The 18,988-nt window shown below is 46.2% G+C and overlaps 1 protein-coding gene across 1 annotated transcript in view; it reads left to right on the forward strand.

Moving 5' to 3' along the window:
- Positions 1 to 6,804: 6,804 nt before the first annotated feature.
- The window catches only part of LOC149346987 (sodium-coupled monocarboxylate transporter 1-like), a 29,053-nt gene continuing 16,869 nt past the window's right edge, over positions 6,805 to 18,988 (forward strand). Inside the window, exons 1-5 of the mRNA XM_089541457.1 lie at positions 6,805 to 6,908; positions 7,511 to 7,644; positions 10,176 to 10,430; positions 14,003 to 14,068; positions 14,608 to 14,659. Coding sequence (XP_089397583.1) covers positions 7,534 to 7,644; positions 10,176 to 10,430; positions 14,003 to 14,068; positions 14,608 to 14,659 — 484 coding nt within the window. The 5' untranslated portion in view covers positions 6,805 to 6,908; positions 7,511 to 7,533. The remainder of the gene's footprint in view (positions 6,909 to 7,510; positions 7,645 to 10,175; positions 10,431 to 14,002; positions 14,069 to 14,607; positions 14,660 to 18,988) is intronic.

Here is an 18,988-nt window from a genome sequence, read left to right on the forward strand (position 1 = left end):
GGGCAGTGTTTGCGTACATTTTTTATGCAACAAAGACCAATAAATAAATGAATGAATGAATGAATGAACTAATCGTGCTTGAGTTGCTTCAGTTCAGTGGCCTTGCAAACACTTGGTTGCCCCGAACACGAGGCAGCAACCAGGCTGTGGATTGTTGTTTTATGTTTTGCTAAGAATTACTTTTTATGTTAAAGGGCTAAACAAAGACAGAGAGGCACAAAGGCAACGAAAAAAATTGTTGAAGTTCAGACACTGCAACTAGTTTGCTAATATCAATACAGTGTTTTCCTTTCTGTATATGTAAAGTGCCTTGCTTAATGGTATGGCTGTGTACTGTTTCTAGGCGCTTCTCTTTATAACTGTCTCTCCAACGACCAACTTCAGATATTTTGTTCAGTTAATAAATAAATCAGTGCCTTGCTTACTTTGTACAAACTTTTAGCAGTGACCACTTATTTTTACCTGTTATTATAGCTGTAGCTTTACAGTTTGCAGTATATTGTACCCCTTTGTAGAAGAGAATCACTGATAGGATCACTTTTTTGTTTTCGTTCTTGCCTTTTCTTCCCTTAAAAGATGGAACGAAAATTCGCAGACACCTGCATAAAAACTACTTCTGTATAAAGCGAGTTCTAACTTCCAAATGAAATGCAACGAGCCCTCTTCAGGCTGCATGTGTTCATTACATACGATCATCGCAAACAGATGCAATGTTGGGAAAGAGCCCCTGTGATTTTTTTTTTGCACATACACGACGCTATTAAATATTGTCTGACTGATATATCAAAATTCCAGTACGCGCGGTTGAACTGCAAAAAAACATCGGTTGAACTGCAAAAAACATGTCCAGAAGTGTAGCACTGGACTGTAGAACTGAAATCCCTTGGGTCATAACCTTTGCAAAAGATATATGAATGCTATTTCCAAATACCAGTGTCACACGGGCGCTTCCGATCGCTATCGATCCGTTTGGGGTGAAAATTGTTTTATCGCGATTTAAGAATGGTCGACGCTGCGAGGTCCAGCCACCCGGATACTGCTGGTTGAGCATGACACCATGACAATACGTGCAACAGCCTACGGTCGCGGTTGAGATGCGCGGATCGCAGTCAACTGAATTCGGATCGAGTAAAATCGTGATCGAAAGTTCCCATGTATCAGCAGCGAATCCGGATCGGAGAGTTTTCGGGGATACTGTGGCCGCAGCTGTAAGCCTTCGGTGTTTGTTTCAAGTTGGTAAGCTGGGCCCCTCGCTGGATATTCGGCATTTAATTTACCTTTCTTTTTCACTTCAGGGCCCGGGTTCTGTACAGTGACGCTGTACAGAGTACAGCGTGTTCAGTGTACGGTGGAAATAATAAAAATTTTACGGATTGGATCTGGTAGTAAATCGGTACAACCATAGTACTTGTACAACGCATCGTAGGTCTCGCGGCGCTATCTCGGTTGATGATTTTCTACGGACAGTGTTAGGCCGTTGAGTTTATCTTCCGTCGAGAAAGGTTTTGAACAAAAGTGCTCTCAAAGCACGGAGAAAGATGGGCTGCGTAGCGAAAAGCGCAGCGCATGGTTAGTTTCCAACGCCGGGCCAATGCCGCAAACGCTGCGCGGTGGCACCTTAGCGACTGGCAGCGCCATCCTGCGGTCGCTTCGGGAAGGCATCACCGCGGCGGCCACGCGAGCGCGCGCCCTCGGCACACTAGCCAGTATATTCTAGGCACTATAAGCGTGGCGATGTGCGTCGAAAACCAGAATTATCTGCTATTCTACGGTGTGCGAACATTCGAAAAAGCAGACATGTGGCTTCTGACAACCTGTAAAGAGTGGAAAAAGCAGTGAATAAGTGCGTTCGGCAGGCTCACAAGGCGTTTCAGCCGCATGACCAGTGTGTTCCTCAGCGACGTACTTTGTTGACGCCACGACACCGCCTCGCCACTGCATTCCTGTTTACAGATGCATGAAAGCAGTGCAGTGCTTGAACGCCGAGCTGATGGGAAGTATATTGGTTATAATTTCAGGCGGACGTTTGCAGCAAACGAAGATTTTTCATCACTTTGAGACAGGATTGGTAATAGCGCTACAGCAAGACGTACACAAGAAAGAGTGACACAGGGCACGCGCTACGTTTGTCTCAAATAATGCACCATCTAGCCCAAATTGACGTTTTTCATCAAACTTCTGTCCATTCAGTTCTGGATTAAACACGGCGTTCTGGCCGCAACGTGATTGCGAAATGGCGATATAAATGGCAAGAATTTCACAATGGTTTCTTCGTTTTTCGGATATATTGCAAAAAGTGACTGAATAGTCGGAAACGTTTCTTCACAACTGTCGTCTGCTCACTCGAACACAGCGCTTTTTATTCCTCTTGTCGAAAACAGATTCGAGCGCAGAATCGGCTGTAACGTTAATTAAGCTGAAACGGCCGTCTGGCTGCAGCTCCGAACAACAGTATACACTGCATTTTCTATTACCGTATATGTGAAGAAAGCACGCTGCAGATAAACTATAGCCGGATACAAATCAGTCTGCAGAGAAGCTACGCCCACATTCAGAACCGCTGAACGGACGAAATTGTTGGCCCAAGGATGTTGATGTATCTGGCTTGTTTGATACAGCTAAACAATTAAAAGCTGATTTTATTCACAGCTGTAATTGGTAAGTGAAATAGTTCAGGACGCAGCGGACTGTGGCCAATGTTACTAACTGCTGTATTTTTTTTTTTAATTTTGTCCTTAAAGATCAGCGCGAAATAAAGACACATACCGCATTTATGCGTGTAAGGGCCACACCCGTGTAGGCATCAAATATAGCGTCAAACGGTCTGAGCCTTTGAAGTAGCTTCTTCAGACAATAGCTTAAAAACTGGACTGTAGAAATGCGCTTTCGGATTAGCGCCGAAAACAACCAAAATTGCGAATAACAGTCGGATCCTTACTCGCGTATAGATGGTAATCGCAGCACATAAACGTGCCGAAAGAAAAAAAAAGTGAAGGCGCGAAAAATAAATAGTTCAAAGTGTTTGTCCCACTTTACTGTGCAGAGTTTAGTTCATGTGTCAACGCCCACGAAGTTTTTGCGGCACTTGGGAACTAGCCATTCCATGCCCATATGAAAATTTATTTCTAGCTTTTAATGCTCCCAAACACAAGGATGAGCTTCTGTTATTGTCTGAAAATGTCTTAAGGCTGCTTACCTAGGCGCTAAACCTCGCACGAAAACGCCACAACTTCAAGAAGGCGCTTTGCTTCTACTATGCGCACGCCATGTCAGCGGCGCCATCACCGCCCCGTCCGCCATGTCGTACTGCCGCCGCGCCACCTATAGGAGCTGGAATGGTCGAATCGCGGGTACTATCTGATGACCGTATCATTCGGGTGTTTCGATACGTCGGTGACTTTTTAATCCCCTTAAATATTGAACACAACGTCGGCTCGACACAGGTGGCGATGGAGGTTTTAGCTTCCTTTAAGTCAGCTTTTGCCAGTTTCAATTTCAACATTAAACTCCCTGATAACTCTTGTTTGCTATTATTACATTTGAAATTATTTTAACGATCCTGACCCCCTCTGCTGGGCGTACATGCCTAGGTCGAAAAAGGCGCTCTTGCCGTTTAACTCGTGCCATTCGAAGCTGGTCAAGAGGGGTATCGCGTCGACTTGCCTCAGGGCTTCGTTAGTCAAGTCCTGTCCAGATAAGGTTCAGGTTAGCTTTGATGCTCAGGTTGATCGCCTTCTGCCTGCTGGTTTTCCGCTGGCCCTTCTTCAGGCTGTTGCTGAGTCTCTGTTGAAGACCTTCCGCCCAACCTCAAAACCTCGGTGGGAAGATGCACAGGAGAGGTGGAAGTATGAAGTTATGCCCTATGTTCACAGGGTCTCGCACGGCCTGAAGAGAGTCGCCAGTAAATTCGGCTTAGAGGTCCTTTTCCTGCACCTTGCAAGCTGTCGCGTTTGTGCAATTTAGCGAGGAAAGATAAGCAAAAAAAGGTTGTGTGTGGCATTAATCACAGGAATAAGTTCGTGCACTGTACATCGATTGTAATCTATCAGATTCCGCTAAGCTGTGGTAAGATGTACGTTGGGCAAACTGGCCGCTGCATCAACATTAGATTATTAGAGCATACCATTTCCATAGTTGATTTAAGGGTGTTCGGGACGTTGCATTGGCTCGCATCGACTCGGGACGTTAAACACCACATACCATATGTCACCCCCGGTACACTCGGCGATTATCGGGCTGAGAGTCCCCACCGCTCATGTGGGGACTCATCAGCCTGCTAGCGTTACAATGCATGGAGTGACAGATTAAAGGGGATAGTCACCTCCCTGCATTTTGTCTCGCTAGCAGGTTCATGAGGATCGGCCGATGCCATTGGCTGGAAGGGTTGTCGGGGAAAAGCCGCTTCGTTCTTGAGCTTTGCACGTGCATGGCTTGTGCGCCTTGCGCAGAGACTGTGCTTGCTACCGGTTAACTGCTGCTCTTGAGGCAACCTTGCAACTTTTCGCCCTCGCGTGCGCAATTAGTGAAGCACTAATATTTAATTGTACCGGAGCGATGGCCTAGTCGCTTGAGCATCCGCCTCACATGCGGGAGGAGCAAGAGGTGCAATGAGTACAAGCTTTCCCCTGCCCGGTGATCGGCTCCTTTGGAGTGATGTCTTTGGGAAATGGTTATTTGACCCCACCTTGGCTCTTCCGGCCCAGAGATTGTGCAACCGCTTCTGCGGTTCAGAGAAATTCTGGACGACTATTGCGAACGCCATCGGCTTTTCCCGGTCCCTGCTGAGGGCCTGAGTAAAGCCGATGAGCAAACTCTGAGGCGCCTGCAGACCAACACTCTGTTGTGTCCTGCAATAGCGAAACATTTCGACCCCAAAATTGATGGGCGCTTCCCTCACTGTGGGGAAGTATCCGATACCTTCCACGTAGTTTGGGCCTGTCAGAAGAATCGCTCCCTTCCCCCCATCCTTTCCCTTCCCGAGAGGCATTGGAGGTAGCCCTGTTCAACTGCTCGGGGCTGGAGTCTCAAAGGGCTCTGGTCCAACGGGCGCGAGTAGCGGCCTCGTCCAGCGGGGTCCCGGACTAAGGACTCCACCTATGTAAAGGGCCATTTTTGGCCTGAAAACTCTCCTCTTGTTCATTAAAAAGTTGTCACCACCACCACCACCACCACCTTGAGTAGAAGAAAAAACTTTGTGCCATGGCGTTCTTTGGCCGCAGACGCCCTTGCACCATAAAAAAAAATTCATCATCACTTATATTTATTTGTACCGTCTTTGTCAAAAGTAACCAGGCTGCATGGTTTGCTTCTAGCTCGTACAGTGGAGCCCTTACAGCTTCCCTGAAGCTTATATGGTCGTTAAAGGTAAGGACTGGGGGTCCTCTTACCTTCCAACACCTTTTGATTTTTAGGAAAGCCACAAGGGCCCCACTATACAAGCTAGAAGCAAACCATGCAGCCTGGTTACTTTTGACGAAGACGTACCTATGCAACCCTATGACAAGTTCTCCGTCAATCAGTGATGGCGGTGTGCGTTGAGCTGCAAGCGTAGATTAACTCGATAAAGATTTACAAGCTTGTCCTACCTGTAACAGTGCACTTGCTTTCGAAATTCACCGTGCACATCATACCGAGCAAAGAAGGGTTTGGTTTAGTTTGGTTTATCGGCACCACTATTTTTTGTCAGTATCAGGCACACTGAAATACAGCCGCTTCTGTGGCTCAGTAGCTACGGCACTCGGCTGCTGACCCGAAATATGCGGGTTCGATCCAAGCTGCAGCGGTAGCATTTTGATGGAGGCGAAATGCCAGAGACCCGTGTGCAGTGCGATGTCCGGGCATGTTTCGACCACCCCAGGTGATCAAAATTTTCCGGAGCCCTCGACTACGGCGTCCCTCGTGGCCCAGCTGAGTCAGTTTGGGACGCTGAACTCCAGAAACCAAACCAAACCAAATCACACTGAAATGAATACATTACAAAAGATCAACCTTGAAGCTGCTGAAAAAGCCAGCGTCTATCGACTTTAAACACGCGCATCTGTTAGTCTCACGTGCAGAAACTCAGCTTTTAAAATATCATAAAATTGGCGGGGGCTTAGCTTCGGTTAAGCCTGGTAGGTTGCGAAAGCAGGTGTTTTATACTGCATATGCAGCGCCTCTAGCGGGAGGAGCGCGGCGCGCCGTGCCAAGCGGCCGCCGTTACCCGACGAGCCGAGTTGGTAGCCCGTCTCTCGTTCCTGGTATAACGTCACGCTGTTACGTCACTAGGCATGGTATGACGTCAGGGGTCATTCTAAAGGTCAACGTGGAGAGTGGCCGCCGCTACGCGAAAGGCCGTTCATGGGAGTAGTATTGCTTTCGCAATAATATTCTTGTCAACGCAATGACTATGAAACCGCAATATAGGGCCGAACGCAAAGAGAAGCGCCATGTGTACGAGCGATTTCCCGGTGGTCGCAGTGGGAGCGGCGCCAACGTAGCGCCATAAGCACCTCAAGGTATCGCTCAAGAGAGACTGGGGACACAGCATTACAAGTTGTTATCCCAACTGTTTTTTTTTTTTTCACTTTTGAGGGTCCTGTGAAACACCGACCATCAAGGCACAGCGGGGTTTTCATTACATCGCCACCAGTGCCGTGGGTAACAAACAGCAGCAGGTGTTAAAGGCCGCGATCTCCGATTGCTACCGTCGCAACTACGTTGTTCGGTCGCAGCTGCTTGCCTTGCGCTTACTCTGCAACATTTTGTTTTGTTTTTTTGGCTGCCGGCTCACACGGGGAGGAAATGCAACCGATGAAACAAAGCTTAAATGGGAAGCGGATTTATTTTCCGCAGCTGGAAAACTTACTTCGTCCGGACTGGTTTCCGAGACCTGTTGAGGAGACCAGGCCTCCGCATAGTACAGCAGCGTGAGTAAATCGACAGCGTGTGCAGGATACTCTGACTGCAGTTTATCGCCGCCAGATCACGAGCCTTTAACAAAGTTTGGGAAGTTCCTAAATAGCAGATAGGCAGATAGATGCTCAGATAGGCGCAAGCATCCCAAGCAACACAGGTCATGGTACAATATTGGCAATGAATGGTATAACTCTGGCCCTTTGTAAGACCAAAACCTTTGCCAATACATTTCAAATACTGGGCCCATTAGCTGTGCTACTTTGGATAAGAACCTTGTAGCGCCAGGCGACTAAAGGAGGCACTGGTAGGCGAACTAAGCTGAAATCACGATAACAACCGAATGCGTCTATTCGTAGCAAACCAAGGGCAAGTTTCAGTCTCCTATTGCTACCAAGCCTTTACCGCCCCATTCAAACCGGCAAAAAAATTATTCTTCAATGATTTATATCTCATTTCGATAAAGAAGCGATGATAGGTGTCGATCTAAGCGCGTCAGTGTGTGGAGCAAGTAACCAAAGCAAACTGAATTTATAAAATGAGGAAACATGCAATGGCAGCAGGCTCAGTTTATCAGAGACATTTGCTAGAAGAGTTTATATCAATCGAATTGCAGCTATTCCGAAGGAGTAACAAGAAATGCCTCCTTTGAAGAGCCTCGACGCTGCGGACTGCGCCGTTTTCGGTGTGCTTACGGCCCTGGGTTACTTCGTCGGCCTTTACTTCTCAGTCGGTCGTCGCCGGAGGCAGGTGAGTTTTACCTCCTCCAAAGAGAGGTTTTACTGCTTAGCGCCATTGCCACCAAAAGCCGAACATAAAAGGATGACGCAACAAAAAAATTAATGATCGGCACCACTCAAGTTCAGAGGAACTATTTGAGAGTTTATACACCACCCAGGAAGCAAACCAATAATGGAACAAGCAAGAATGGTGTGTTCCTCGTTGCTTCCAGTGGATTTTTACATAAGCCTGAGTTTTAAAAAAGAGCTATATTTGGATACAACTCAAGAACGCAATTGATATGGTGCCTTTAAGAAGGCCCCCCAGCCAATAGCGTCGACCGATTGTCACGACGTCACGGTCAATATCATCTCACAGAGTCACTTGCCTGCCGCCGGAAATTTCACGCTAAGGGATTAACCTCGACGTCATGAGGACTGGTTGCCGCCATTCGCTGGAGGGATCCCTTTAAGGGGCATTCGCAGCTGTGTTCTGGAGTTTTATATGACTATAGACGATTTTGTAGCGAAAGCTACACTGGCCACGAAATTGCGGTTTCGCTGTGGCGGTGCTCCGAGGAGGCACAGAGACCGACCTTGAGCCGTTGCCTAGCAACCACAGCAGCAGGCGGACGCCGCGCAATCTGGCATGACGTCACACCACGCGCCTCGCCGCGGAGCCGCCGCCGCCGTTTGGTATGACGTCACACCGCTTGCTTCGTCGTTGCGGTCTCCTCCGCTCGCTTCGCCAGCTGTGTCGCATGCCTGATAACATGCCGGAGGATTGAAACAACACAACTAGACAACCAAACTAACCTAGACTTGCAATTAAGATTAACCAAGGCTAACCAACCTTTGCCTTACCTTTCGCTACGTATGTCCTGGCATAGCCGAGCTAAGCCACTGCCAATTTTTTCTATGTTCTAGGTATTCAATGTAGCCACCGAAAGCGCTGCAGAGTATTTAATATTTGCCAAACGAAGACTGCACCTAGAAATATGCGAATGATTTCAAATAAAAAAATTGTGTTGTGTCGGGTTTTATAGAGCATAAGCTACATGTGACAACGATAAAATTGCCTAGCATGCCTGCAAAACATCCTATAGCACTGTTTTCGAAACTCTGGCGTCGTTCTCAAGCCTTCTTGTTCATCAATAAAAGTACCTAAAACTGCGCTCGCTCACACGCCTTGATAGCGACTGCTGCTTCTTAAGTATCGGTGCAGTTCACCCGTAGTAATGTCATTTCCCAAAGAGGCTCTCGTTCCTCACGAATGCTTTTCTTTTTTACAATCTTTGATCTTAATAATAGTTTCGGCCTCCGAAAAACTTACCGTTGTTAACAAGTGCTCATGAGAATTATTTCACTCATCAACATCCTAAATGAAAATTTTCGCGTATGTAGAGTGCTTGAGATTATAGGGCAGCAGGTATATGGAAGATGCTTACAAGTATACGTCAGGCGACTGCAAATAATGCTGATGTCCTATGTACTGTACGTACAATCTATACGTTCTATTTTGTTTTCGTACCTTCGTTTGATACTATGGGAAACAGGCGTTTTATCCCAGTTTAAACATCTATTGGATAATGTTTTGCCTTGACATCGTGCACTTATCAATGCACCTGGCTTTAATTACTGAAAAGTTCTCTAGCTAATTCGAGTAGTTCGATACATCACAGTCTTTTCATAAAAAGCCTCCCATCCAAGCAGAAAATAAAGGCATAAAAAGCTTTCTCTAAATGATTAGCGTTAACGTTACAAAATCTTAGTATTAGGCGATACAGGCACAAAGCGTTTTGGTGTCAATTTTTTTGCCTTCAGAGAGGCCAGCGGGCATAGTAATCACATAAATGGCTCGAAATACCACTGTGCAGCGTCAGTAATTAATTACAAACTATTCTGTAAAGGATGTCTCGGTCTCTGTCGGCGCCAGCGCAGAAGTGCGCCTTGGCATCCATGTCGACCGGCTAATCAGGACCACATATTCCTGATGATGTCAGCGTCGCTGGAAATCACTGCCTGTTGCTAAGAACAACCACCGGAGTCCTGGACGTCACAATAATTTGAGCAAGTCCACCTTGAAGTCACTCGATGAGGGTGTAAATGCCGGGCGGCTCCTCCGACTACATCCAAAATCCTTATAAATTATGTTCCACGCAATGTCTGCGGCTGAAATTTCCTAGAAAACATTTCCTTCGGCTTATGAAACAAATCGTATTGTTTGTTTGTGCCCGAAATTTTGTGTTCAGTTTTGGTTTTTGTCCGCGTAGTCAAAGAGACTGTGCTGGTACTCTGTACTCAGAGTAAAATATTTAAGGTTAGCATTTGATGTATCTGCGAATGTCACATTAACGACGGTCATTTGAACAGCGCTCGGTTTTCTAGTTTCTGTCAACAGGTAACTGATAAGCATTACTTTCATTTCAGCAAATTTTGTAAAGCAATCCCACTAGGCATGGAACTTTTCGTCAAACTGCCTTTGCGTAAAGAAAACTAAATCATTGGTATCATATCTCTAGGGTCAAGTGTAGGAGTTATAACTGACCACTCTATACGCAGGCGGCATCTGGCGACGGTGTTAGTCCCGAGGTGGAAACCTTCCTGGGCGGCCGCACTCTCCCGGCTTCAGCGCTCACGGTCTCTATCCTGGCGTCTGTGACGAACGGAATGGCTGTGGTGGCCTTCATGGGCCACTACTACGGCCACGGCTTCCACATCATGTGGTGGATGGTTTCGACGCCAGTGTCGGCGGCGATCACGTCTATGGCTGTGGTGCCACTGCTTTACAAGCTGCGGGTGTCGTCCGTCTTCCAGGTGAACATGTGACGGACTTCGCATTTAGAATGCTCTATAAGCAGGCTTGCTCAAAAGTCTTCAGGCCCCAGGGTTTCCTTCTGAGCCATGCAGCGAGGCACTTACGGCATTAAAAAGCACCAAAAGTCCTTGAAATGTAAAGATGAGGACTCTCGTCTCCCTGAGACTTAGATCTTCAGACGTATTATGGGACTGGAAATGAAACCCTATGGCGTGAATATATTTCTCAAGAATGTACAGCCTTCGCCAAAAGTAACCAGGCTGCATGGTTTGCTTCTCATTCGTATAGTAGAGCCATTAAGGCTTCCAAAAAGATCAAAAAGTTATTTGAAGGTGAAGACAGGGGTTCTCCTTACCATAGAGAGAGCTTGAGGGCTGTCATAATAGCTTTAATATACGGCTGAGAAGCAAGCCGTGCGGCCTGGTTACTTTTGGGAAAGACTTTACGTGTAACAGCCATACAAAATGTAACAGTCACATTACTTTTCAGACCAATTTTTTTTTTTGCCTCTCTGCCAAAGTTCAAAAGCAACGAATAGGGCATGAATGTAGATAAAAACTAATAGTACAGAAAGTAAAAAACCTGTATTTTTCGCTCGTGCCTAACTATTAATTATGGACGGCAAGCCTGGAATGTGTTCGCTTTAATATCCATTCAACCTGTACTAGCCAAGAAATCCCAAACACGCGAAGAGTTGTACAACTGAATCAAGAGAACATGAAATGGTGACGTTACGTGAAATACTACTGCGCACACTCTTTTGCTTTTGTCTGTTCGCCCAGGAGACAAACTGATGCGATGGATGCTTTTACATGCCTAGTGCCTATTTGGTGCCTATTTTCTGGTACCTAACTGGCTTCACACGAAAGTTTCTGCAAATAAACATGTTACAAATGTCTACCCAAACAAATTCATCAGCCAGTCGTGTATGCTCTTAACATACAGCCAAGAAACCAGAGCGCACGTACAGCGAAAATAAGTAAGGACAATAGCCTGCATAAGATCTGCATAAGAAAAAAAAAAGGCATTGCACAATCGAAGAGACGACGTAGACAAACACGGGGTTGTGTTTACCGCGCTGGTCAGTTGTTTGGCAGCTTCCTTGAGCCTGCTTTTACTCACGAAATCTTTGCAAACTAGACTAATTTGCAATCCTAGAAGCTAACTCGCCCCCTTGGGAACTTTTAAAAACTAAATGAATGTTTCGCATAAGGTTGTGGAATCTATGTTGTTCACTTCAAAAGTGCACTTCTCAAGCATCTTTCAGTAAGGCCACAAGCCTTTTGTTTTCCACATCCTGCTGGCGCCACAGCATTAGAATAATAAAGCCGCTCAGCTTGTCATGCTGTGATTTTGTGGCCCGGTTGCACTAGGACAAGTTCTCTCTGCCTGCATATATTTCCTTGGCGAAATTCGTTAGACAACTAACACATACCGTAACACATAACACACATAACACATACACGTACCGCGTCGGAGAACTAATTACTGTCTGCAGTCTCTACGATACCTCCTTCGTTCTCTACTGAACAAATTTGGGTTCGCAAATGCTGCCATTTGCTCCGTAGCGGTGAACTACATAAGAAATCTGTTTCTTCACTGTGTTGTTTTTGCGCGTGTGTACAGCGTAGTACGCGAATGCTTTTGTTTTTATCCACGATTAGATGCTGATTCCTTACAAATCATTTGCAATTAGGTTGTTTGTGTCTGGCCCTATAGTTCGTGTATTATAGGGAGCCAAAAGTGCTGGCCATTGTATTTTCTGCGCAATGTCTCGATTTCCTTTCTTTTCTTTTCTGTTTTTTTTTCTTTCTTTTTCCCCACCCAACTGCTACTGAAGCAACATAGGGGTTGGGAGCTTCGTCAAGCCGCAATTTCGGCTTTTTTTTCCCTCCTCCTCAGTCATGTACCTGATTGAAAAATAAACCTTGAACCTTGATATGCACCCGGATGTGCTCATTTGGTGTCCCTACAAGTTCTCTTTGATAATATAGAAAGAATCCAGAGTTTCGTTTTTCACCATTTCACTGCCTTTGTGATTGTCTTTGCGACTGCATCGGGGGAGCCAGAACCTAAGCAGCACAGATAATCGGATTTAATATTGGCAATGTATTGGCAAGACTGGTCCTACAAAGGACAACAGTGAAACCATTCATTTCCAATATTGGGTCGATTACTTGTGCTGCAGCGGAAGTGCCGTAGTCTAAATTCAGCTTGAATGCGAGCGTACGTGGTACAATGAGAGATAGCACTGTACTATGAACACGGTACATCTTTAAAAGCACAAACCTAAGCAATGAAATCCGTGAGACTATCGCTAGTTAAGCAATCACACAGAACATAAGAGAAAATTGAGAGTTGTTTTTCAAACTGAGCCAAATCCACACAGAGAAAATAGGTGACGCTGAGCTCTATTTATAAGCTCGTCTATAGATATTTCTTTTGAAAAAATATAAAAATTAAAATTTCTAAACACCTAGCAGTTTAAACTATATCAATTTAAAATTTTCACAGCGTGGCTGTGGATAAAAAACTTCCGCGTTTTTCGCGTTTGGTGCATTGCGAAAACAAAAGCTCTCAAATTTCTATGCAGTAGTACCAGACCTTTAGAATCATTGGGTCATTTCTCTCCCTTTCTGACATTAGTGAAGCAGCGCTAAAGAAGAAGCCCGAAGGCGAAACGAAGAAGAGACAAGAAAGAGCGCAGAAGCGAAGAAGAGACAGGGAAGAGCGCTGAAGCGCTCTGCGCTCTTACCTGTCTCTTCGTTTCGCCTTTGGGCTTCTTCTTTCGCGCTGTTTTCACTAATGTCAGAATGGGCCAACTAGCCCAGCAACAAGTTTTCTTGGTTTCGTTCATTTTCTAAGTGCTTCCAGATCGACGCAAGTTGTACGTTGCTAAATTTCGAACTGTGCTGCTGTGTCAACGAAGTAAGAGAGTCAACTACTATTCCCTGGATATTGCGGCTTTGCAGGTCGTCATTCTTATCTTACGCACTGCGCCTGGAATAAATCATTTCGCGTAGCGCTTCTGCGGAAGCAACAAAGTCGTCTACTGCTGAAGTCTTCGTTGCTTCCACAAGAGCGGTACGCCCTCATTTATTCCAGGTGCAGCGCGTACCTTTATCCACTGCTTCACCTGAGAGGTGGCTCAATGCTTATGGCGCTCGGCTGCCGACCCGAAAGACGCGGGTTCGATCCCTGCCGCGGCGGTCGCATTTCAATGAAGGCAAAATGCTAGAAGCCCGTGTACTGTGCGTTGTCGGCGAACGATAAATAACGCTATTTAGTCGAAATTGTCCTGAGCCCTCCACTACGGCGTCCTCAAACCTAAATTCGCTTTGAGACGTTAAACCCCATAAACCATAAACCCTACTTTAACTGTACTGAATTTATGCTGCACCTGCCACATTCTTCTAAGGTTCAGATGAATCCTCACTTCTTAAACTCGCTTACGGTCTAGTCAACAGGTCAATATGTGCTCAGTTTCACTTGCTTGTGAAACATTCACATACATTTTCACACCTTCACATACGCATAAGTACCTTGTGGTATTCTTTTTCATGAACTGAAGTACTTGCGCCTGCGTTTCGACAACAAGGTCGGCATCACGGCTTGCATCGTCTACTTCGTCTTCAGCGTAAGTAGTTCTTCGGAAGCTTGCCTATGAGCGTTGCAAAAGACAAGGTTATCACTGTATCCTTCGTGACGATAACAGGGCTACAACGATGACAGTGGAGTATATTCATATTGCCTTACCAACTAGCCTGCTTTGATACATTGAGACAATGTGGAACTTAGAATGCTTGCTTCAGATGCTCCCTGCGTGTTGCTCCCCTAAACGTAAATTACAGGAGAACCGATTAGCATGTAAATGTGCTATCGAAGTTGTTACCTCGTTCAATCGCCATTCATTTTTATAGCTTGCTACAACCACACCTGCATAAGCCCGGATAAGCGCTTGCTTTAATAGAAAATGTATGCACAAAAGAACTTGATCGCACTAGAAGTGCGAGACATAGCATTCAGCGCCAGCTTCAACTGCCGTGAAACGTCCCTATATGAGAGGCATATATATTGTGTAGAATGTGGCCATGTGGCAATTTTTCTACTGGTTTTATGTGTCATGTTTTAAGAGGAAAGGCTATTCATTCCACTTTTGCGATTCCTTGAACGCAGCAAACCCTCGGCGCAGTGGGGATCTACAGCGCAGCCCTAGGAATCTCCACGAGTACGTATCTTTCTCTCGTTTTTTGTACTTCGTCAGACCAGCAGTGGTAGCTTCTCTCAGCTGGATCACTGCAATTCACCAGCGAGGAGGAAACTTGTATCCTCAGCATATATGGGTGGGAATATGTAGTAACTCTCGTTCGATGCTTGGTTTTCGGCTGCCAAGCACCGTGAAAAAGACTGTAGCGCAATGTGTGGTCAAACAGCCATCTTTAGGGTAGACAACGTCCGCCAAAGGTGATCATTCAGCCAGTCGAGAAAAGTTGTCACCGAAAAATATAATTACTGAGAATGCATGCACCTACCTGTTACCTCGACGTCGACCGTGACACGGTCGCGTGTAATTTAGTGACTAGATGGCCACAGTTTCATCAGTTATTGTGAGTAAGAACTGCTACACTACCAAGGGCGACATTTTTACACCTTGTCCTAGCCCTCTCATGCACCCCACCCGCCGTCAACAGCCTGTCGATTAATGGAAGCTTGGTATATGTACTCTCTATTGTTGCGAAAGCAACACTACTGGAGCCCAGCTCGGCTCGTCCCGTATGCTCGTGGCGGTGTGGCTACCAAACGACCGTGAGTCGCCGTTGCCTAGCAACCGCTTCAGCTGCGCTCCAACAGATGGCGCCGCGCCGCTGCCATCTGCGCGAGAGGTTGCTCGGGAAGAGCAGCATGGGTCGCAAAATCCCGACAGGTGGCTGGGATAGAAACAGCCACCTGCCAGTGCAGTGGCGCATCGCTTAACCGCTGCGCCACTGCGCTGGTAGTGGTATATGAGGACTGGCCGCCATCTACGAATCTTAAGTATGAATTACCAATTCAGCATACACGTGCACCCACTAAAGATATCATGCCACACCCCTAAGGCGGAGTTTAAGTGCCCCCTCCAATTGAAGAATGAGCACCTGTTTTCGCAGCACTACTCGGTTTAACTACGTTAAGCCCCTATAAATTCTGTAACGCTTACACTCTGTAAAATGTTAGCTAGAGTCAAAGAAATCATAGATGGTCGAAATTATGACCGCAGCGGTGGCCTAGTCGTTTGAGCAACTGCCTCACATGCTGGAGGTATGGGATTCAATCCCAATGGCGCCGGGTACCCACCGGTGATACAATGGATACAAGCTTTCCCATGGCCTGGTGCTCGGCTTATTCGGGGTGAATTCCTCGGGATATGGGTCTTTAACCCCACCTTCAGTAGAATCAAATACCTTGTGTCATGGCGCTCTTTAACCACAGATGCCCTTGCGCCATAAAAATTCATATCATTATTCAGGTGGTCGAAATTATTCCACAGTCCTCGACTATGACGTGTCTTTCTCTCTTCGTCCTCTCTTCTTTTTCATCCCTTCGTTCTCGGCATAGCTCGCCTGTCATAATGACTTCGGGGTGCGAAGCAGTTCCGCGAGGATAAGAACGACGAAGACTGGCGCCAGAGCTTGTCGCTCTTGTTGCGGTGGTGGTAGCGGTGAAAAACTTTTTTAACGCTCAAAGAGAGTTTGGGAATCAGAAGACCCCGCTACATGGTCAGTATCCTATGCCCGGGTCTTGTTGCGGTGTCCCTTTGTGTTCCTCGTAGCCACGTGAATATGACTACAGCCAGCTAAACCGAGCCAAACTGCCCACCCCGTTGTAGCAGTTCACGCACGCTTCCTTTCCTCTTAAGTGTAATTGTAAGGCATAGCAAAACGTTGGATATTTGGTGGGGATTCCTACTCGTAAAACAGCTCAAAAGATTGACTCCAAAGAGGGCATGACACACGAAAAGCGCTAGGTCACAACTACGACTTTATTTATCAGACTTAGGCTTGAAAGAAGTTTACACTGTGTATTCACGATTACTGGGCCACCTTACTGAACTGAAATGAAATCTTACTGAAATGGAACTACTCGCGTTCTTCTGTTGGCTAGCGAAAGCGTGATGCTGGCGGGCCTCGGTCACAAGCACCATAAACAATAAGGAGGGGGAGAGGCAGCAGTAGAAATTAGGTTGTTAACCCTTTCTAAAATGCAACGAAGGAAATTCTAGGAGTTTTTTTCTTCCCTAGCACTTTCCCGGCACCAAATTCATTAAAGCAAATTCCACACAACCTAGCCAACACTCCTGCAGTTGCCAGAGGATTCCTCGTGCAGTACAACCTTGGAAGAGTTTATCTCGTATGACGCACTTCAGTCTGGAAACTATGTCCGTATGCACAAAAGCACAGCCTTCCTGCGCACAAGGCATTTTGTTGTTGCGAGCAGGTATACGCGGAATTTGGACCAGCAGTTGGCATATGCATGCTGTGTGCGTGTATTTGTGTGTCTCTCTGTGTGCTTGTGAGTGTGCGTGCGCGTGTGTGTTTTTTCATCAAGCGGTCGTATGACGTGCACAGCAAGCCGAACACTGCCAGTTCAGACAATCCTATACATTTGACAACAGCGCAAAAATAAAACACGGACAATAGGAAGAGCCGTACACACGTCTCTTCCTGTTGTCCGTGGCTTTTTTGCGCTGTTTTAAAATGATCAACCACCAACACGCTCAAGCTTTTACCTTAGCAATCCTATACATGTCGTTCGTCAACTGGCCCGAATTTCGATGGAGGCGAAATTCTAGGGGCCCGTGTACTGTGCGATGTCAGTGCACGTTAAAAAACCCCAGGTGGTCGAAATTTCCGGAGCCCTTCACTACGGCGTCCCTCATAGCCTCAGTCGCTTTGGGACGCTAAACCCCCATAAACCGTAAACCATGTCGTTCGTCTACATATACCCACCACTGGCCCATTTTCATGTAGTGACATCCGTACCAAAGTTGTGACGCAACCGTTTGTCGCGGTGTCATACGATTTCTTATTGCATAGAGGTTACATGTGCTTGTCAGGTATAAGGCTTGCTTGCTACAGGTATTCGAGCCGACCACATATGTACTTTCAATTGCATGCCTTCCTAGATTCTTTCCTTCCCCTCCCTTAAGACGCAGTTGAGGTGTCCATCAAGATATGAGACAGTTACTGCGCTCTTTCCTTTTCCTCAAAAACGAATTTTCGTATCAAAATTGGGATGCAATCGTTCGCCGTAGAGGTTCCGGGTGGTGTCATACGCACTTGTTTGTGTTGTGTGTGTTGCCATGCTTCGAAAAAAAAATAACAAATAGATGGATCACCAGAAATAAACTCAGAAAACCGCAGCCAAGCGTCGACGTCTTGTGTCCATGACACGCTTTCGTATTCCCACACGTAAGCACTCCCAAGAGTCTCTCCGATTTTTTCTATATTTATATAAACTCTTTTTCCCATACGATATATGTGCACCTCCAACACTAAAGCTGTTCATAGAAACATACTAACAGCAGCTGTCGCGAGAATGTGGTATGGTGTGCAGCGCGACTGCATCTATGATCAGTACCAATGGTTCAAGGGCAATGAGTATATGTGCGAGCGAAAACGAAAATACAAAGGCACCAAAATATAAAAAAAAAGAAAATTAGGGAGCAGCGGATGCCCGCTCTGTTTGACGATACCCGCCGCCCGCAAACTGCAGAAGCCTCCGCAGCTGGTACAACTTTCAGCGCTGTTGTTTCCGCGAAACACGTGAAAAATGGCCAGTGTGGCTCAGCTATGTTGTTTACGAGAGATAAAAAGGACGCTTTTCTGAAGGCTTTATCTGGAGCTACGCGACAGCTGGTAAATACTTTTAAATCACCAGCGCCAAAAAAAATTCTCATTTTTTTTGTTTACCGCTAGTACCAAAACGTTGTGCAGCTAAATTGAGTGCATACTTAGAAACAGCAATCAGTACTGCACTTTATTCAAAGCTACCAACCCCAACAATGGAAGATTGCACCAAATAAAACATAGCCTTCATCGTGAGAGTACGAACCAAACGCATGCGACATCCAGCATTTACCAGAGAAAAAAAATCCTCTCAGGATTTCCCTCTGAGAAACTTTAGACATCATTTGTGTACAGTGCTAACCAAAGAAAATACTGACGGCATTACATTCCTCATGCAGTTCGTGCAAAAAACGAGCTAGAGAACAGAAAAGTGGCCCCTTGTGTTACTGGGCTGTTAGGTAATCTGCTATGTGAAATGTGCGGTTGCCAAACTATAAAAAAAATTTGGCAGTTGTTTAGCTCTGGTTAAGCCTGGATATACAAGCGAAAAGCTGCACTTATGCTTTGTTTGACGTCATGGCTGTCGCAGTTCGCGCACCATGCACTACGAGCACCACGATAACGGTGTAGGCAAGCGCGTTATACAGCCCTCCTTTCGCATGCGTAGTAACTGTGGTAAACACGCGGCTGCAAGTAGCGCTATACGAGGAAGCCGAGCGCGCAGCCGATGC

The sequence above is a fragment of the Amblyomma mixtum genome, chromosome 4 (assembly GCF_055824585.1).
Source record: "Amblyomma mixtum isolate Tamu chromosome 4, ASM5582458v1, whole genome shotgun sequence".
Taxonomy (NCBI): Eukaryota; Metazoa; Arthropoda; class Arachnida; order Ixodida; family Ixodidae; genus Amblyomma; species Amblyomma mixtum.